General features: G+C 40.5%; 1 protein-coding gene across 2 annotated transcripts in view; it reads right to left on the reverse strand.

Annotated features, from left to right (window-relative positions):
• Slc28a2 (solute carrier family 28 member 2) overlaps positions 1–20,478 on the reverse strand; it is a 34,233-nt gene that overhangs the window by 12,473 nt on the left and 1,282 nt on the right. Inside the window, exons 1-5 of one of the 2 annotated variants that reach the window (XM_070026639.1) lie at positions 7,269–7,582; positions 6,150–6,244; positions 5,927–6,015; positions 1,904–1,995; positions 847–1,030 (exon numbers count right to left, since the gene is read on the reverse strand). In XM_070026639.1, the coding sequence (XP_069882740.1) occupies positions 847–1,030; positions 1,904–1,995; positions 5,927–6,015; positions 6,150–6,244; positions 7,269–7,341 (533 nt within the window). In that variant the 5' untranslated portion in view covers positions 7,342–7,582. Of the gene's footprint in view, positions 1–846; positions 1,031–1,903; positions 1,996–5,926; positions 6,016–6,149; positions 6,245–7,268; positions 7,583–20,478 lie in introns of those variants that run through there. The other variant, XM_070026640.1, reaches the window with a different exon arrangement.

The raw sequence follows: 20,478 nt of genomic DNA on the forward strand, positions 1-20,478 counted from the left end.
GCAGAGTATAGGTGAAAAGCTGAGAGATCACTCTGGAACTGTCAATGGAGGGCAAAATACAAAGAATTCGACTGGAATCTGAGATTCACTGGGGGCATCTAGGATGTTCAGAATTTTTTTTTTTTTTTGTCATGGGGCTTGAATTTGGGGCCTGGGTTCTGCCCTGAGCTCTTCAGCTCAAGGCAAGCACTCTACCACTTGAGCCACAGTGCCCACTTCTGGCTTTTTCTGTGTATGTGGTGCTGAGGAATCGAACCCAGGGCCTCATGCATGCAAGGCAAACACTCTACCACTGAGCCACCTTCGCAGACCTGAGAATTCTTATATTACTGTTATGAATCTAAAATATTGCCCCAAACCTCGTGTGTTAAAGTCTTGATCCACAGTGCAGCAGTATTTAGAAGTGGGACTGCTGGAGAATAACTGGATCACAAGGGTTCTGATATCATCAGTGGATTAATCCAGTGATGGATTTCTAATTGAGAAAAAGACTGCATCAAATGAAGGCACCAATAAAGGTAATGAGTCTATATTCTCTGTTAAAAACTGTAGAAGAAGGGACATAGTTGGAAGAAGTAGTTACTATGGGTATATTGAAGAGTATAGTTTGTCTCATAGCTCTTGCTCTTATTATCTTTGCTTCCTGGATGCTGGAGATGAGCAGCTGTGCTCAGTCATGTGCTCTCCACCATGATACTCTGCCTTCCAACAACCAACCCCACAGTGATGAGACCTAGCAACAAGGGACTGATAACTCTAAAACCGTGACCTGAAATAAACCTTTGCTCCTCCAAGTTCTTTTTCTGAGGTTTTTTGATCAGAGAAACCAAAAGCTAACACACTTACCATTTCATCCAGCGTCTCAGGTGGGGGTTTCTAAAGGGCTTCAGATATCTTGTTAAATTTTTACCAAAGAACTTTTTTAGAAAGTGAGAAACCAGGATAAATATTACTAGGCAGGTGATGACAAACAAAGCCAGTGCCCTCTGGAAATCCAGGATGCAAGCTGCCAGGAAGTAAGCAGCATAAGCTAAAGAAAGAAAGTGAAGGTAAGGGTCAGCAAGACAGAGCTTCCACAGAGCAAATGAAGCTTCAACCCTAAGCACCTGGGACTTATAGCAAGAGAAACCTTCCAGAGATCTTGCCACCCAGTCTTCCTGTCAAATTGGACTGCACTACTCAAGGCCAGGCAGTTGTTTGACTGCAATCTTCTTGGGATTCCCAAAGACAGTCTTACTTACTTAGTTTGACCACATATTTTCACTTGCTCCTGGTGAAATCTTATTCCTTTCCTTTAATCTGCTATCTTCTCCCTACCCATCACATATATTTGATCAGCATCCATCTTAGACACTTCAAAAACCAGTCAGTCATCTATTTTTGAAGCTTTATTAGCCCAGTTATATTAAAAGGTTACCCTTTCTTCTCGTTCAAAACCAGGTAAATAAGACTACCACTAAGAAGTAAAGCCATGTATGACCCATTGTTCACCAACTGAACCCAACAATTTTTATCTCACTACATAGGCTGCCTCTAATGTTGACATCAAAGCCCTACATGTTACTGACAGAAGACTTTAAATACAGTTTGGTTGTCTTTTAAAATACTTTCCATTTAGTAATCAACTTGACACAAAGTAACATTACTAAAATGAGTATGTTTCCAGCTTCCACTAATTCTCAGTATCCTTTTTTTTTTTTTTTTGGCCAGTCCTGTGGTTTGTCCCTGGGCTCTGTCCCTGAGCCTCTCTGTGCTCAAGGCTGGCACTCTACCACTTGAATCACGGTACCACTCTGGCTTTTTCTGTTATGTGGTACTGAGGAATCAAACCCAAGGCTTCACACATGCTAGGCAAGCACTCTACCACCAAACCACATTACCAGCCCAATTCTCATTATCTTACCAACACATAACAGGCCCAACATGATCTTCTTGAACAATCTGGCATGTCTTTCCCAGAAACCTCTTGCCTTAATGAAAGGTTGTAGATTTCTCCTGATAAAAACCCAAAATTAAAAGAATTATTCCATCCCATTTATGCTTTTTTTCAGAATTTTCCTGGCCCAAGGCAGAATTTTCTCTGAGTAACAAAATATTTATTTCAATTAAGGACAAGTTAGGTAGTATTACAGCAATGCCCCAAAGAACATATCTAGCCTTGTCAATTTGTAGCAGATTACAATGACCCTATTCAGCCTGGACTAGGATTACTGTTGGTAATTTCCTGCCACAGAAGTTGTTGATAGTAGTCTTATTAGCAATCTACTCTTTTCCTGTTTCCAAAGAACAGAGGGCCAGTTCTTACAGATAATTTGTATCTGTCCCTAAAAGCCATACATTCTATCTTTACTAGACAGCCAGTGTACACTGACAAACAGGAAGGAAAACAGCACCAACCTCAAGAGTTCCTGGGTTGGCAGTATACAATAAGATGCCCTGTAAGCAGCCAGCACTATTTAAGTCTGATTTAAGCAACATTTGTATAGTGCTTTCCATGTGTTTTAGCTCTAAGAACTTTGCAAATATTAAGTCATTAAGTCTTCCTAAGAACCACCTGGAGGTAGTTACATTTTCCCTATCCAATCATTGTTATTGGAAACCTAAGATTATTTCCATACCTTGACTTTGGCAAATTGTAATGCTATAAACATAGGTACAGATATCTTTCTTATATGTTGTTTTATATTCCTTCAGATATATGCCCACGAGTTGTACCGGTTTCATACGGCAGCTCCATTTTCAGTTTCTTGAAGAACCTCCATACTGATTTTAATAGAGGCTGAACTAGCATTCCCATTAACAATGTATAAAGTTTCTTCTCTTCATTTCCTCTCCTATCTCTATGTGTATTTGTTGTATGACCCATGAAGAAGAAATTACAGTTGTTAAGACAGATGCACCAAACCGTGGCACATACAAGTTCATTAAACAAGCACTTCTTTTTTTTTTTTTTCTTTTTTTGTCAGTCGTGGGGCTTGAACTCTGGGCCTGGGCGCTGTCCCTCAGCTCTTCAGCTCAAGGCGAGCGCTCTACCACTTGAGCTACAGTGCCACTTCCGGTTTTCTGGTGGTTTATTGGAGATAGGAATCTCATGGTCTCTCCTGCCCGGGCTGGCTTTGAACCGCGATCCTCAGATCTCAGCCTCCTGAGTAGCTAGGATTACAGGCGTGAGCCACAAGCGCCCGGCCCTAAACAAGCACTTCTGAACTTACAAGCACTGATGTACACTTGTACAGTAATATCAGGAAATGTCAATACTCTAGTTTCACCAACATATCATTTTCAAAATCTGACTTTAAAGACTTACATATACAGATAGAGAAATAGATGATGAGATATGCTTACAAATCAATATATACCCACATATGCATTGTATCTATATAAAAATGGCATAAGAAATTTCTGAAAGCTGTTAATAGGGAATGGAAATGGGCAAAGAGAGTAATAACATGGATTATTATGGTTTAATGTATGTGGGGTTGGGGAGGTGGCTCAGTGGTAGAGTGCTTGCCTTGCATGCATGAGACCCTGGATTGATTCCTCAGCACCACATAAGCAAAAAGAAAAAAGCATAAATGGAAAGGCCACAATGGCCTTATAAATTAATTATGCCAAAAAATCTTTTCAAAACTTAAAAAAAAAAAAAAGAGGCCAGGCATTGGTGGCTCATGCCTGTAATCCTAACTACTAGAAGGCTGAGATCAGAGGATGGCATCTAAAGCCAGTCAAGGCAGCAAAGTCCTTGAGACTCTCATTTCCAATTAAGCACCGATAAAAATTAGAAAAAAACAAAACAAAAAAACAGAGGCAGAGCTGTAGTTCAGTAGCTCAGGTGGTAGAGTATTAGCCTTGAGCAAAAAACAGCACCCAGACCCTAATTTCAAGCCTCAGTACCAGCACACACTCAAAAAAACCTTTTTTTAAAAGAGGGAGTCATTGGATAGGGCTTTAAAAGAAACTAACTTAACTTGTCCTATTGCCTTGGCCACTTCCTCATTCCTGCTCCCTGGAACACAAACAAGATATCCTGGATTGCAGCAGCAATGTGAGGTAATCTTAAGGAAGGAAGCAAGAAAAACAAAACACTCTAAATGGACTAAAAAGACCTGAATGTAAAAGGATGGAAAAATGATAACCTCAAGCAGATAGAATCTGAAAGTAAGTTAGAATAGCTATACTAATACTTCATAAGGCATACTTCAAGCCAAATTAAGAAAAATAAGGCTGGGCACTGGTGGCTGATGCCTGTAATCCTAGCTACTCAGGCGGCTGAGATCTGAGGATTGCAGTTCAAAGCCAGCCCAAGCAAGAAAGTCTGTGAGACTCTTTATCTCCAATAAATCACCAGAAAACTGCAAGTGGCAGTATTGCTCCAGTGGTAGAGCACTAGCATTAAGTTGAAGAGCTGAGTGACAGTACCCACGTCCAGAGTTCAAGCCCCATGACTGACAAAAAAGAAAAAAAAAAGTGCACTATATATCAATAAAGAAAACAATCCATCAAGAAAATGTAACACTTGGCTATTCCTAAGGTAGAGACAGGAGGATGACAGTTTGAGGACAGCCCAGGCAAAAGTTAGTGAGAGCATATCAAATAAGTAAACCAGTGTGGTGATTCAGGTCAGTAATCTCAGCTACTTGCAAGGCAAGGGTATGAGGATCATGGCTTAAGTAAGAGCAGCCCAAACAAAGTTAGAGTGAGACTCCATCTGAAAAACAAACTAAAAGCAAAAGGACTGTGAGAGTGGCTTCGTGTTAAAGGTGTTATAAAGCATCTGCCTACCAAGTATGAAGCCATGAGTCTCAATCACTAGTATTAGAAAAAGATAGACTAATTATTAATTGATATATACTAAATGTTGGTGCACCCAGCCTCATAAAACCAACAATACTAAATATAAAGAGACAAAAAGGTCCAGATACAGTAATAATGGGTGACATAGACATCCACTTTTATCAGTACAAATCCAGACCATAAACAACAGAAAACTTAAATCAAACCAAATATTGACAGAATGTTCTATCCAGTAGCTGCCCAATACATATATCTTCTCAGGAATCCCTGAAATTTTTTATTTCTTGCCTGTCCTGGGACTTGAACTCAGGGTCTGGGTGCTGTCCCTGGGCCTCTCTGTGCTCTACCACTTGAGCCACAGAGCCACTTCCAGCTTTTTCTGAGTAGTTGCCTAGGCTGGCTTCAAACCATGATGCTAAGATCTCAGCCTTCTGAGTAGCTATGATTATAGGCATGAGGCACTGGCACCCAGCTCACTGAAATTTTCTTCCAAATAGACCACATTTGAGGCCAGAAAACAAGTCTTAACAAGTACAAAAACTTGAAATGATTATTTGTATCTTATTAGAAGATGACGGGATAAAATTATAAACCAATAGTAAGAGAAAAAAAATTATCCATGTGTGGTGACTGACTAATACATATTTGAATAATAAGTGGGTAGTAGAAGAAATCAGAGGAACCTCCACTCTGGAGCACCTTTTCCTCGCACCTCCCAGTTTGCCATTCCTCCTGTCCCTAAATCTGAGTATTTCAAAAAAATATTCTATTGATATGGGTAATTTAAATGTGAAGACTTAGTGTTCTTATTTAAAGTGTTAAAATGAGTATATACCTGTGATTAAAATTAAATAACTTAATGACAAAGCGCTCAATAAATGTTAGCTATTATTATCACTATTCTTGCTATTTTTTACTGTTAACCCTACCAACACTGATGAACTTGTTTATGGCACAGGTTTATGTAAAAAACGCATAAAGTGTAGGTCTATGCATGTGCATATGAGGTGTTTATAGGTTCATCCCAACAATTAGACAAGCTCTCCCAGACTGGGGTAGATTTGATCTCTTCTTACCCAGTCCACCCCAGGACCCTAGGTCCTAACTAAACTGGATTCTAGTACATTTGTACCTCAGAAGAGGGGGAGGCCCCAGGTCATCCTTGAAGCTAAGTTCCTCTACTTCAGTCTTTTTGGTTCCCTCAGGATTTCTTCCTTCCTCCTGTAAGCACAGGTAGAATGGAATCAGTCATAGAGTACTGCTAGAGTTGATGGAGATCAAGAAGGCAGCCAGAGACCTCACAGAAGCAACAGAGCAGCCCACAACGAGATGCATAAACAAAACTGGTAAATTACCAAGACCTCTAGTCCTGAATTCTCTAAGCCAGGCTCCAGGGTAGATGGGTCAATGGACTCTCTTCCACTTGCTTTCTCCATCTCGTTTTCCTCAACTGAAAAACAAGTTCAGGCCAAGGGTGGTAAGATTTGCCACTCGGTCTTGTGCGCTGAGAAGAATTTTTAGGACCAAACACTAGCTGGAAATACAAACCTAAATTTCTTTAGAAAATTAGTTGAATTTATTAAGAAAGAGAACTGGAAAGATTGGGGACTGATTTTAATATAATGAAAGGGAGAATTCTATTCTTATTATCAATAGCTATCCCTAATAAAAGGAAAGAAGACAGGAGAAGAAAATTATAGGCAAGGGGAATTGGAATAAACCAGTGGGCTACCTAGGGTCTCAGGACATGGACTAAAAACCTCTCCACTGAGTCAAAGGAAAAACCATAAGGCCAGTGCTCCTTTTTGCCTAGTGAAGGCTCCACTGAGCTGTGCTGCTGAGAAGGAAATAAGAAGGAAGAAGAGAGGTAGGGGAAAACTCCAGAATAATGTTGCTGAAAATAGGGATAAACAGTCTTTCAAGTTCATGACTACAATGTAGAGAGTAAGAATTGTTTTCTGAGCATCACAGAGAACACTTCATCAGTCAAATAAAAGAAATCTGCATTTAGAGTAATCAATATGAATGTCAATGATTCCAATTAAAGTTTTAAAACAAAATGAATACAGAAATTTAAGCAAACACTTGGGCATCAAAATAACAAACCTAGTACTTGACCATTCATATTTATAATGCAGATTCATTTGGAGGTACTTCCTTACTTTGCAGAAAATTTCTTTCACAAAGAATATAAAAAAATATATGATTGCTTTAAGCACTTAAAGTATCATTCCAGCCGGAGGTATGACTCAAATGGTGGGGTACCTGCCTGATTAACTGCAAAACTCTGAATTGAATCCCCAAGATTATCCACCTCCAAGAAAATATATCATTACAATAAACATATATAACCAAATTCTATCATGGAACTAGTACCCTTCCTGTACAGGCACAAAACTACCTCTTTCACATAAATATGATACATTAAAAAATGGCAAATCAGGCTCCTGCTCTCCTCCAATACCCTGGCTTACCACAGTATTGAGGATTCCTTCTGCTCTGTAGTAGGATTCCTTCTGCTCTGCAGAAGGAATGAACATGAGGCATAAGGGTAAATGGGAGCTTCTGTCATTGGTTGGCAGCCTGACCTTGCTCACTATATATAGGGGGAGGAGTACACGTTTCAATTTAAGTATCCTATGGATGGTAGTATGTAAAACAAGTCTCTGCACTCAGAAACTTTTTATTTTATTTTATTTTATTTTTTGGTCCGGTCGTGGGGCCTGAACTCTGGGCTGGGGCGCTGTCCCTCAGCTCTTCAGCTCAAGGCTAGCGCTCTACCACTTGAGTCACAGCGCCACTTCTGGCTTTTTCTTTTTGCTTATGTGCTGCTGAGGAATCGAACCCAGGGCCTCAGGCATGCAAGGCAAGTGCTCTACCACTGAGCCACCTTCCCAGCCCATGGAACTTACTTTATTTTGTAATGGAAAAACATTTCCTCTTTGCCAAACAACTGATAGGAATTCTTTTTATTAATTCACTCAAGTATTTATTAAGTACTCATTATCACCAAGTTTTGTTTTGGCTATTAAAGACATAAACATGAACCAGATGTTTGCCATTGAGAACCTAGGAATCACTAAGGCAAGATAGATGTGTCAAGAAAGCTGGTAATATAATCCTGAGTTTACAGTCTTGAAGTAAAAACAGAGGCTGGTAATGATAGCTGTAGTCTCTGCACTCAAAAGACTTGTGCCCAGACAGACAACACACTGAGACCAAACACTCAAAAAAATAAGTAGGGGGGAAGGGGGGGCTGGGAAGGTGGCTCAGTGGTAGAGTGCTTGCCTTGCATGCTTGAGACCCTGGGTTTGATTCCTCAGCACCACAAAAGCAAAAAGGAAAAAACCAGAAGTGGCGCTGTGGCTCAAGTGGTAGAGCGCTACCCTTGAGCTGAAGAGCTGAGGGACAGCGCCCAGGCCCAGAGTTCAGCCCCATGACCGGAAACCCCGGCCAAAAAAAACAAAAAACAAAACAAAAAAAAACTCTGTCCAGGCGCCAATGGCTCACACCTGTAATCCTAGCTACTCAGGAGGCTGAGATCTGAGGATTGCGGTTCGAAGGCAGCACGGGCAGAAAAGTCCTCAAGAGATGCTTATCTCCAATTAACCACTCAAAAAACCAGAAGTGGCACTGTGTGTAGAGTGTTAGCCTTGAGCAAAAAAGCTCAGGGATAGCACCTAGGCACTGAGTTCAATTCCCGAGACCAACACAGACACACACAGGCACACACAGACACACATACAGACACAGACACAGACACAGACACACACACACACACACACACACGCACACACGCACACACACACACAATCACCAACTAAGTTAAAGCCTTAGCATTCATCTCTTTCACATTCATCTCATAACCTGATGAATCAATCCTCTTAGCTATCTTGAACCTTACAGTGTACTTTTGTCTTATCACTTATACTTTGATCTATGAACACTCTTAAAAGATCAGGAAAAATGAAATGATTTCGCAGCAGCATCATTTAGTTTATGGCTCAGTCAATTGCATGTCCTGAAATTCCCTCCCCCAGTTCTGAGCTATTTCTGGGCTATATGGTCAAAAGGTAGGAAGAAATACCTCTGTTTCTGCAAAATTGTATAGTCTTTCAAGAGATTTTTTTCCTGCACTTTCACAATTCATCCTCACAATATCTCCCACAGGTAATTTAGTCAGCTACTAATCTGGTTTATTTATATATAAATAAAAATGGACTCAAAAGCGATGAACAACTTGTCAAAAATTGTTGTACAGGAACTTGGTCACCAGAAAACAGGGAAGCCATATTTTGAGAGGTTGAATTGGGAGTCTTTATTGGAGAGACAGCGTCGGCAGGTGAACTCCTGTCTCAAAGACCTGCAGCCTGGAAAAAAAAAAAAAAAGAGCATAAAACTTTTAAAGGCAAAAACCACATATTAGGGTGGAGACCAAGCATTAACAAAAGTGTTATATATAAAACAAAGCAAGCTAGACAAGGACACATATTCCTAATAAAAGTGTTATACGCAGGCAAAGCAGGCTATCCAGGGGATCAATAGGGGGTAACCAGGACCCCAATTATCTAGAGAAAGCAAAAGCTTCCTAGAACCTAACAACTTATGACATATTTGCAATCCAAAGCATGTCCTCTATAACCTCTAGAGTTCTCAGAAAGTCTCCATCTTCTATTAACTTCTATCAAGATGCCAAGATGACATTTCTTAGATGTAGTATCCCTATTTCAAAATAATACTGTTAGGGTAGAGCTGGAATGAGAAAACAGCTTTACCTCTATAAAATTGACCTGACTGCTAATGAAACACTAATAAGGTCACTTTGCGATTGTGGAGAAGTGGGAGGAGGGGGGATCTGAGGAATTGATTAAATGGAAAAATTACACTTAGAGGAAAGGGGGAAAAATCAACAACTGAAAATTTCTAGTTTCTTATCACTGGCTGAATTAATGTTAAGTGAAAATACTATATTCTGTTAACTTTTTATCAATTAAGGAAGAAAATAGATTTGGAAATCTTGCTGACTCCATAGAAATTCTACCTCCCCTTCCTTGTTCAATTCTGTCTGACCTGAGTACCAAGGTAAGATAACAAATGTCATAAAAAAAAGTTGTTATCAGTGGGTATAGAGGCCAATTTCTCAAAGCTAAATGGGCCTTATAACCTTCCTGCTAAAGCCAACTGCACAGGTTTATACTGCTGGCCTCTAAGTAAATGTGTTCAACATTCCAAAAGCATTTGATACAGTGTAGTTTAGGAATAGATTCTAAAAGTTCTGCTAATCTATTACTCCATCCTTACTAAACCACAGGGAGATGTTTTCTGAGCCTTTCTCCCATTCAATTTTCATCTCATTTGAGACAATGATCAAAGGGCAATTCCTTTACTGACAAGACTAAATCTTCTTGGGTCAAACTGATCTCTTGGATCTACTTTTGCGGTTGGAGGGTCATAGGTCTTAAACTCAGGTCCTGGGTACTGTCCCTGAGCATTTTCTGCTCAAGGCTAGTGCTCTACTACTTTTGAGCCACAGCTCTACTTATAATTAACTATTTCCATGGTTAATTACAGATAAAAGTCTCACAGACTAAGATTTCTTACCTGAGCTGGCTTTGAACCGTGATCCTCACATCTTAGCCTCCCAAGAAGCCAGGATTACAGATGTGAGCCACCAGCACCAGGTTTGGATACACGTTTTAATCCTCTCCTTCACTCTCCAGCCCCTCTACTTATTTCATTCCTTCCCATAAAATAGACATAACACAAAGAACAAAGAGGTTTTAGAACAGTGCATCCTCAAAGACAAAACTGGAGCCAGGCCTGGCACTGGTAGCTCTGGCCTGTAATCTTAGCTACTCAGGAGCCTGAGATCTGAAAATCGTGTTTCAAAGCCAGGCAGGGCAGGAAAGTCCATGAGACTCTTTTTTTTTTGGGGGGGGGGGAGGGGTCCAGTTGTGGGGCCTGAACACTGTCCCTCAGCTCTTCAGCTCAAGGCTAGCGCTCTACCACTTGAGCCACAGCGCCACTGCCGGCTTTTTTCTTTTTGCTTATGTGGTGCTGAAGAATCGAACCCAGGGCCTCAGGCATGCAAGGCAAGCGCTCTACCACTGAGCCACCTTCCCAGCCCTGCGTGAGACTCTTATCTCCAATAAACCATTCAGAAAACTGGAAGTGGTGCTGTGGGCTCAAGTGGTAGAGCACTAGCCTTGAGCTAAAGAGCTGAGGGATAGCATCCAGGCCCAGAGTTCAAGCCCCACAGCTGACAAAACACAAACAAAAACAAAACAAACAAACAAAAAAAAAAAACCCTGGAGCCAGCCACACAGAGTAGTCCAGGGAAATCTGACGGGTCGGGCAAGACATAGATATAGAACAAGAGTAAAACCAGGCAGGAGAAAATAGGATCTCCATTTTTATTAGCATATATTAATTATACAAAGGGCTTCATGGTAGTATTTCCATATATGCATGTAATGTACTTTGATCAAATTTACCTTCTATTACTCTTTTATCCTCTTTTTTTTTTGGGGGGGGTCCAGTCATGGGACCTGAACTCTGGGCCTGGGCACTGTCCCTCAGCTCATCAGCTCAAGGCTAGCGCCACTTCTGGCTTTTTTCTTTTTGCTTATGTGGTGCTGAGGAATTGAACCCAGGGCCTCAGGCATGCAAGGCAAGCACTCTACCACTGAGCCACCTTCCCAGCCCCTCTTTTATCCTCCTTTTAAAAAATACTTTTACCCAGGTGCCAGTGGCTCATGCCTATAATCCTAACTACTCAGGAGGCTGAGATCTGAGGATCATAGTTCAAAGCCAGCCTGGGCAGGAAAGTCTGTGAGACTCTTATCTCCAATTAACCACCAGAAAACCAGAAGTGGTGTTGTGGCTCAAGCGATAGAGTGCTTGCCTTGAGCTGAAGAGCTGAGGGACAGAGGCCAGAGTGCTTGCCTTGAGCTGAAGAGCTGAGGGACAGAGGCCAGAGTTCAAGCCTCGTGACTGACAAAAAAAAAATTAAATAAAAATTTAAAAAATACTTTTAATAAATTTGATTATTGCTTTTTTCACACATGCCCACCAAGTATTTTCATTCCCCAGCCTTTTCTCTCTCCTTTCACCTTCCTCCTCCCACAGATTCCTACCACTAAGCATTCCCTGAATTTTATACTCATCTCCTTTTGTTTTCAGATATGGGTGCCACATGTGAGAGAGGACATATGTCTTTCTCATATGTCGTTCTCAGCATTCTATGCCCTGTTTTCTGACCCACACTCAACAATCCTCTATAACCACACCCAAGTGTTTGTTGGTCCCTGACAAGCTATTTGAAAGGGAAAGAACTTTGCCATCTTTACAAAGCTGTGGAATTAAATGAAATAATACATTTAATTAAATGAAATAAATAAAAGACTTTAACACATCATGTGGGACATAGCCATGTTCAATAATTGCTTCTTTTCTTATCTCTGTGGCTTTCTTTCTCTATCCCTATATTTAGGTTCAATGTTGTTCCTAAGTTAGGAAGAACATATTCCTTTCACTTTGTACCTTCAAGTTCCCGTAGGAGGTTGGTTATCTTACTTTTCATGTGGGAGCCAAAGGTAAACTAGGATGGTGGGACCAGGGCTGGGTTTGGATTAGCTTGGGCAAAGTGCCAAGTGAGGAAGCTGGACAGAAGAAGGAAATAACTGTTAGAGAACTGCACTCTAAAGAGACAGTATAGGGCTGGAAATGTGGCTTAGTGGTAGAGTGCTTGCCTAGCATGCAGGAAGCCCTGGGTTCAATTCCTCAGAAAAGGCTGAAGTGTGCTGTGGCTCAAGCGATAAAGTGATAGCCTTGAGCACACAAAGGCTCAGGGACAGTGCCCAGGCCCTGAGGTTAAGCCCCAGGATTGGCTAAGTAAATAAAATAGTATAGGGATATGGGAGTGTTATAATCAGAGGGTTAAATGAGAGACACAGTCTAAGCTGACTCTTGCGTTATATGCTTTACTTCACTTATAGACATACTTTTCCCATACTTCATTGCTCTTTGCCATGTCTTAGATGATGTGTGCTTTGAAGACCCAGGTACACCACAAAGCCCTGGTGGTACCAGAGAATCATTTTTTTTTCCATCTGTATGAGAGTTCTGAGAGGTTGGTTCGAGAGAATTCCATTAAAATGACTGTGTTACATGCAGAAAAATCAAAGTGGACCCTAGCCTATCACCATGAACTAACATCAACTCAAAATGGATTAAAGATCTTAATATCAAACCTGATACTCTGAAACTACTGCAGGACAGACTAGGAAAGACACTTGAACTTATAGACACAGGCAGGAACTTCCTAAACAGAGTCCCAGGGTCACAACAAATTGGAGAGAGACTGGACAAATGGGACTACCTTAAAATAAAAAGTTTCTGCACAGACAAAGAAATAGCAACCAAACTAGAAAGACAGCCTACTAATTGAGAAAAAAATATTTACCAGCAAAATATCAGACAAGGTTCTAATAGCCATTATATACAGGGAACTCAAGAAACTAACCCCTCACAAATCTAACAAACCAATCATGAAATGGGCAAGGGAACTAAAGAGAGACTTCTCAGAAGAAGAGATAAAAATAGCAAAGAAACACATGAGGAAATGTTCACCATCCCTGATTGTGAAGGAAATGCAAATAAAAACAATACTGAGATACCACCTTACCCCAATCAGAATGGCCTACATCCTAAAGTAAGCCAATGACAAATGCTGGAGGGGATGTGGAGAAAGAGAAACCCTACTGCATTGCTGGTGGGAATGTATACTAATACAACAATTTTGGAAAATAGTCTGGAGATACCTCCAAAAGCTAAATATAGACCTCCCTTATGACCCAGGCATACCACTCCTAGGCATCTACACTGAGCAACAGGAACCAGTATACAAAGACACATGCACCTCCATGTTTACTGCAGCACTGCCAAAATACAAGAAGATATGGCAAACAAGACTCAAGAAACAAAAGAAAGCCACCCATTTTGTCATATCATTGCTAAATGACTCCATGCTCTGGACCATAAATATGGTAGATATATGCATGGAACAGAGGGAGGCCAGGAGGAGGAATAGAATTAAGTGGGAACAGCCCAGACTAAGCAAAAGGAAAGAAATGTAAACATCACCTGATGTGAAAAAATAACTTGTAAAGTCAAAGCTCATAGAATTCACAGACTGTATAGACCATGATAATGACAATTTGCCTTGTGAAAATTAAAGTGTGTTTGTGACTCATAACTAAGTATAACTATTCCACAATACTGTGAAATATGTGAAATTTATATAATCACCTAATCTCAATTAAAGAAAAAAAAGTGAGAGAAGGGATCGGTTAAGAGAGATGGGTGACAATGTTGTCAGACACTTTGTATTCATATACTGTTTTGTAGAATGGGAACTTCTTTGTACAACTACTTAAAGATAATAAAAAAAAAGAAAAAGAAAATAACTGTGTTACTTTGGGGTACAAGGATAATATTTTAACACTCTTCAACAAATACCAGGTTAGCTGGTTCTCTGAAAGGAACTGGATAAAGAGATATTTAAATAGGGCTGGGGGGTGGGGGAAGAAGATTAGGGAAGAGAGCTGGTCTAAGTACACTGTGAAGCTAATGTTAAAAAACCAAGTTTAATGACTTGATAATTTGCCTGCATCTATCAAAAGATAGAAAACTACAATAAAGTACTCAGTGGCAGCACAGCACACAAACATAAAGGTTAATAATCAATTATAAAGCATTTAAGATTAAAATTTTCAATGACTAAATGATTATCTTTCAAGTTAAGAGAGTCCTCGTGTCCAGCTTGCTTAATAATATAATAGGTTATATAAGCGACATAGGGACAGGGTCCAGACAGTAGTAAGAAGAGGCTGCAATGGGGAAGAGGTAGGAGGGAGAGTCAGGAAAGGGTGAGTCTGATCAAGGTACACCGTACAAATATACAGATATATCAAAATGAAACTCCTTGTACTGCTGATTAATGCAAATTTTAAAAGTGATGATAAAAAGAAAAGACCGGGAGAAAAAAAAAACCTACAACCAAACATTAGATTTGTAAGATGACCTGAATGAAGGCAAGCAGGAGTCAACCTAATAGTTTCTTATCAAATCTGTCGTGTTACTGGCAAACACCCTAAGCAAGAAAAGATCCCAAGTAGTGCCTTAAAGCTCTAGATCACAATCAATACACAACAGAATTTTAAATAGAAGCAGTAGCCAATACTGCTCATTTGGACATCAAGAATGCTGACATCAATCTGCATACTCAAGATACCTTTTTCTATGCACGTAATATGAACAACTAAGGGAAGATGAGGATAAATGGAAAGCTTGTTATGAAAAATTAGTACTATTAAGCTTTCTCATTATTTTTAGATAATAATAATAACAAAGAAGAGACTATGGTGGGAGGAAGTCCTGTTAGAACTGGCTGGAAAGAGGGAGGAGTATTAAGAGCAGGAAGTATTCATAAACAGAAATGACTGGCAAGTATACATTTATCAATGCAATGTTTAGAGTAGCCATGATGCTGGACATTAATCACAAAGTCTTTTCCATAGACTCTTTCCAAAGATTCTTGCTTTTGGTATACCACTAACTGCATATGAGGGGTTATAAAGAAACCACTGAAAATACTAGTGTTTTCTTGTTGTTGTTTATCAGTCATGGAGCTTGAACTCTGGGCCTGGGCACTGTCCCTCAGCTCTTCGGCTCAAGGCTAATTAGTGCTCTACCACTTGAGCCACAGCACCACTTCTGGCTTTATCTACTTAAGTGGTGCTGAGGACTCGAACCCAGGGCCTCACGCATGTGAGGCAAGCACTCTACCACTGAGCCACCTTGCCAGCCAGTAGATTTTTTTTTTTTTGGTCGGTCATGGGGCCTGAACACTGGGCCTGGGTGCTGTCCTTCAGCTCTTCAGCTCAAGGCTAGCACTCTACCACTTGAGCCACAGCGCCACTTCCAGCTTTTTCTGCTTATGTGGTGCTGAGGAATCGAACCCAGGGCCTCATGCATGCAAGGCAAGCTACCCTAGCACTAAGCCACCTTCCCAGCCCAAGATTATTTCTTTAAAGCTTATTATCTGATTTATTTTCTGTGTATGCTTAACCTTCTACCTCATTAAAATGTTGGGCCTTTGTTGTTTGGGGGAGAGTAGTGACTCTATATTTTGCTCTGTAAAAAATACAAGATAGCTTGGTGTCTAGTGGCTAAGCCTTTACTGCTAACCAGACCCCTAAATCATTTAGAACAGATTCAACAACTTTTTCAATTTTCACTGAAAATTGCTAGTATTTCCTCTGCCAAAATAGCTATTCATTTATTACTACAAAAATTTCAAATATGATTTATATATAAATAAAACATTGCAATAAATTTCCTTTTCAGAGACAATATGCATGCTTATAATTACAGCTGCCTGGGAGGCAAGAATAGGAGGATTATGGAGAAAGCAGTAAGTCCTACATGAAAGAAAAGCAAAAGGACTGGAGTGAATGTATGGATAGATGGATAAGTAGGTGGAAGGAAAGGCGGCCTTTTTTTCCCCCCTGGTCCTGGTGTGTGAACTCAGGGCCTTGGCGCTTGCTGTCCCTTTGTGCTCAAAGCTAGCACTCTACCACTTGAGCCATGGTGCTGCTTCTGACTTTCTCTGAGTATTTTATTAGAGATAAGTGTCTCATGGACTTTTCTTTCCAGGCTGGCTTTGAACCAAAATCCTCAGATCTCAACCTCCTGAGATAGAATTACAGGCTTGAACCACCAGTGCCCAGCAGGATGGAACTCTCTCATGTTAGCTCCTTTTCCTTTTGTGTTAGTCTTTTACAGCGCCTCCTAGTGGAACTGTAGCCTCCTCCCTAGGCACCTACTGTACAGCTCGAATTTATTCCAATTCAGATTTTGCTAACATGTTGCTTAAAATATTCTTGTAATTGTTGGAACCTGTACCTTAAAATACCCGTGAGGGCTGGGATGTTGGCTCAGTGGTAGAGTTGTTTGCCTTGCATGTATGAGGCCCTGGGTTCAATTCTTCAGCACCACATAAGCAGAAAAAAGCTGTAAGTGGCACTGTGGCTCTAGTAGTAGGGCACTGGTTTTCTGGTGGTTAATTGGAGATAAGAGTCTCACTGACTTTTCTGCCCAGGCTGGCTTTGAACTGTGATCCTCAGATCTCAGCCTTCTGAGTAGCTAGAATTATAGGAGTGAGCTTCCAGCACCTGGCTCAACAGCCTATTAATAGCTAAGTGCCATAGATTTCAATTCAAAGCTTGGCTACTCCTTAATGGAAGTTAGGATGTAGCAAAAGAAGGGACCTGCTTCTGTACCTCAAAGACTACCAGACAGAAGAAAGAAAAACAAAGTGACTTAGAGTGAACACCAGATACCTGCAGAAAGTGACAAATCCAACCAAAACCAGAAACAGAGCTGCAATGTGTGTGTAAAGGATTCTTGTACTGCCTGCCATTTTTTTGGCACTGAAACCTGGGAAAGAGTTTGAGTATCCAGCTGAAGTGATGGGTGGGGGCAGCCACATTCCCAGAATCAACACTCATAAAACAGTTTTAAAAGCAAGAGAGGGGCTGGGAAGGTGGCTCAGTGGTAGAGCGCTTGCCTTGCATGCCTGAGGCCCTGGGTTTGATTCCTCAGCACCACATAAGCAAAAAGAAAAAAGCTGGAAGTGGCGCTGTGGCTCAAGTGGTAGAGCGCTAGCCTTGAGTTGAAGAGCTGAGGGACAGTGCCCAGGCCCAGAGTTCAGGGCCCACGACTGGACCCAAAAAAAAAAATTTGTAAAAAACAAAACAAACAAACAAAAAAAAAACAACCCAGGGACAGTACTCTGATCCTGAGTTCAATACTCAGGACCAAACCAAATAAGTGGTTGAATATTTCTCAAATATTTTTCACTGTGACTTTTTAGGACATACATACACATACTTTGGCATAAAAGATTAAATACAAGAATTATATTCTAGCCGGGCGCTGGTGGCTCACGCCTGTAATCCTAGCTACTCAGGAGGCTGAGATCTGAGGATTGCGGTTCAAAGCCAGCCCGGGCAGGAGAGACCGTGAGACTCCTATCTCCAATAAACCACCAGAAAACCGGAAGTGGCGCTGTAGCTCAAGTGGTAGAGTGCTCGCCTTGAGCTGAAGAGCTGAGGGACAGCGCTCAGGCCCAGAGTTCAAGCCCCACGACCGACAAAAAAAAAAAAAAAAAAAGAATTATATTCTGTGGCTAGGAATGTAGTTCATTGGCAGGAAGACTGATTCCAAAACATAGGAACTTGTTGGTTCAGTCTATAGCTATACCAAGTGTTTGAACAGAGAACAGGCAAAGCCAGTTTACTTTTCAAAGCTAGTTTACTTTTCAGAATATATATAAATCTCCTCAATGTTTTTTTCTCCACAGAAAGATTACCACATCCTTTTATTCAACGAATATTTCATTTCTGTACTGTCCAGGTTATGTGTTTTGGAATGTTTTTTTCTTACACTTAGTAACTTTCTTATGAAGGTATTTGTTGGTATTAAGGAACAGAATTTATCTTATGCAGAAAATTCAGCACATTCCTTACAGAGAAATACATGTAGAAACCATGCTCTTCATGGATTTCTCATCTTGGTATATATCATTTTTCTAAGTAGATCAGTACTTTGAAAAGTGTGCAGATATTCTAGGGAATAATATAAAAATTACTGTTAAAGATGGAAAGGCATGAGCCAAGTGTGGTGGTTCACATTTATAATTCCAGCCCTCAGAGGCAGGAGGATAACCAGTTTAAGGCCATGCCAGGTTCCATCGCAAGACCCTGCATCGAGAAAAAAAAAAATTGAAGTGTTTCATTCAATTCCTACCCCAACAGAGTAAATTGTGTACAAATTAAATTTTATACAAATTCAATGTTTGAATGTGTCCAGCATCACCAAGGTGAAATCTGGTTGACAGTGATCAAGCTCTGATCTGATTCTTAAATTATACTATTAATTTTGTTTAAAAAAAAAGAAAAGAAAAAGAAGGGGCTGGGAAAGTGCTCAGGCCCAGAGTTCAGGCCCCACGATCGGACTCAAAAAAAAAAAAAAAAAAAAGAAAAATGAGATATGTAGTGAAACACACCAAAAATTGTGACTGTCATTGTCAAACACATGCTGATATTTTGTACCTTTATAGTTTTATCTTTATTGTGCCATAGGTACTGGTGATGAAGAAAACATAAATTAAATGAAATAAAACTCAATTTAAAGAAAATCTAAAAGAAAAAAAGAGTTCAGGGATAGTGCCCAGGCCTAGCACCAGACACAGACACACAGACACACACACACACACAGACACACACACACACACACACGAATCTGAACCAAAATATCACATTTAAAGAATAAGTGTCAACAATGCAAAAGCTTGAGCAAAGCAGAGCTTTTCCCTGCAGGAAAGCCTAATGGGCTGTCAAATCAGTACCGAAGTCTACTTTGTAGGCTTCAAATCAGTAAGGGAAACTGGCAGAGTGACCTTAAATCAGGTTGTTATGAAATTTTGATAGCTGCATTCATCCATCTCCAGGCCAAAAAAAATCAGCAGTGGGAAGTACAGGAAATCACCTCCTATCCTGTTACTCTCCCTATATCTAAGTCACAGTGCAACTCTCGGTTCAGTTTTCCTGGCTTAGGATATAGATAACCAGTAGGTTACATCAGATAGTAGTTGGTGGCTTTTGTTTTCTTGTGTTTATTAGTAATAAGCATAATGACAACTCAATACTTTCCCCCACTCCTAGGCTCTTGGGTGAACTCATAGCACAGAGTACAGAAGCGCTTGCAAGCAAGCACAGCAAGGACATGGGGGCAGGGCCACTGGGAATGAGCAAGAGACTTTGTTTCCTACCTTGTCACCTAAATTCAGCCCACATAGTAAAAACTTGGTGAAGTTATTTGGTGAGGGATTTGAGGTATAAAGATATCATGTTCCTATTGGCTGGTTTATGTTCGCTTTTGTTGGTGATGTTCATTTTCTAGATGATTATAACAGCCAAAATCTCAGGTTCACCTTTCCTTATTCTTTTCTACTCAGAACATTCCATGATGTGAGCTATCCTGTTGTGTGGCTTTAAATTCATCAAATCGAGGGAACTGGGTACTGAGAAACCCAGGAACACTGCAGCGGTGTCTTGTTTTTTAACATCCTGTTCAGTATTTGTTGATGGATTGTGAGTAAAAGCACAACCCCATCGAATGCCCGTCTCTCACAAATGCTCCCCAACCTGCTTTGCCACCGCAGGACCAGGAGGAGTCGCTGCAGAGGCAGAGGTTTATTTCTAGATCGCTCTTTCATTCATTCCTTCCTCCGTGCTGACAAAGCCACAACCAAACACAAGAGAACCAACTCCAAAGCTCACTTCCATTCTGCCTCATGCTAATGTGTTGAACGTATTGAGTTTCATTCTTAAAGTGCAGATAAAACAAGTTTGCTTTTTAAGCCTAGAGTAGGAGATAAAAAGCCTCAAAGAGAAAGTGAATATCATTTCTGGGGCATCCTTCATAGTGGCGAAAAGAACTAATACTTTCATTACATCTGGTCATATTTTTAGTTGTCTCAAGATCTAGACCAAACATGGCTCAGTGCATTGTCTAATCTGACTTCTTCTAACCCTTAATCAAAAGCTTGCACCTTAC

This window comes from Dipodomys merriami, unplaced genomic scaffold, assembly GCF_024711535.1.
Source record: "Dipodomys merriami isolate MVZ:Mamm:240054 unplaced genomic scaffold, mDipMer1.0.p SCAF_185, whole genome shotgun sequence".
Classification (NCBI taxonomy): Eukaryota; Metazoa; Chordata; class Mammalia; order Rodentia; family Heteromyidae; genus Dipodomys; species Dipodomys merriami.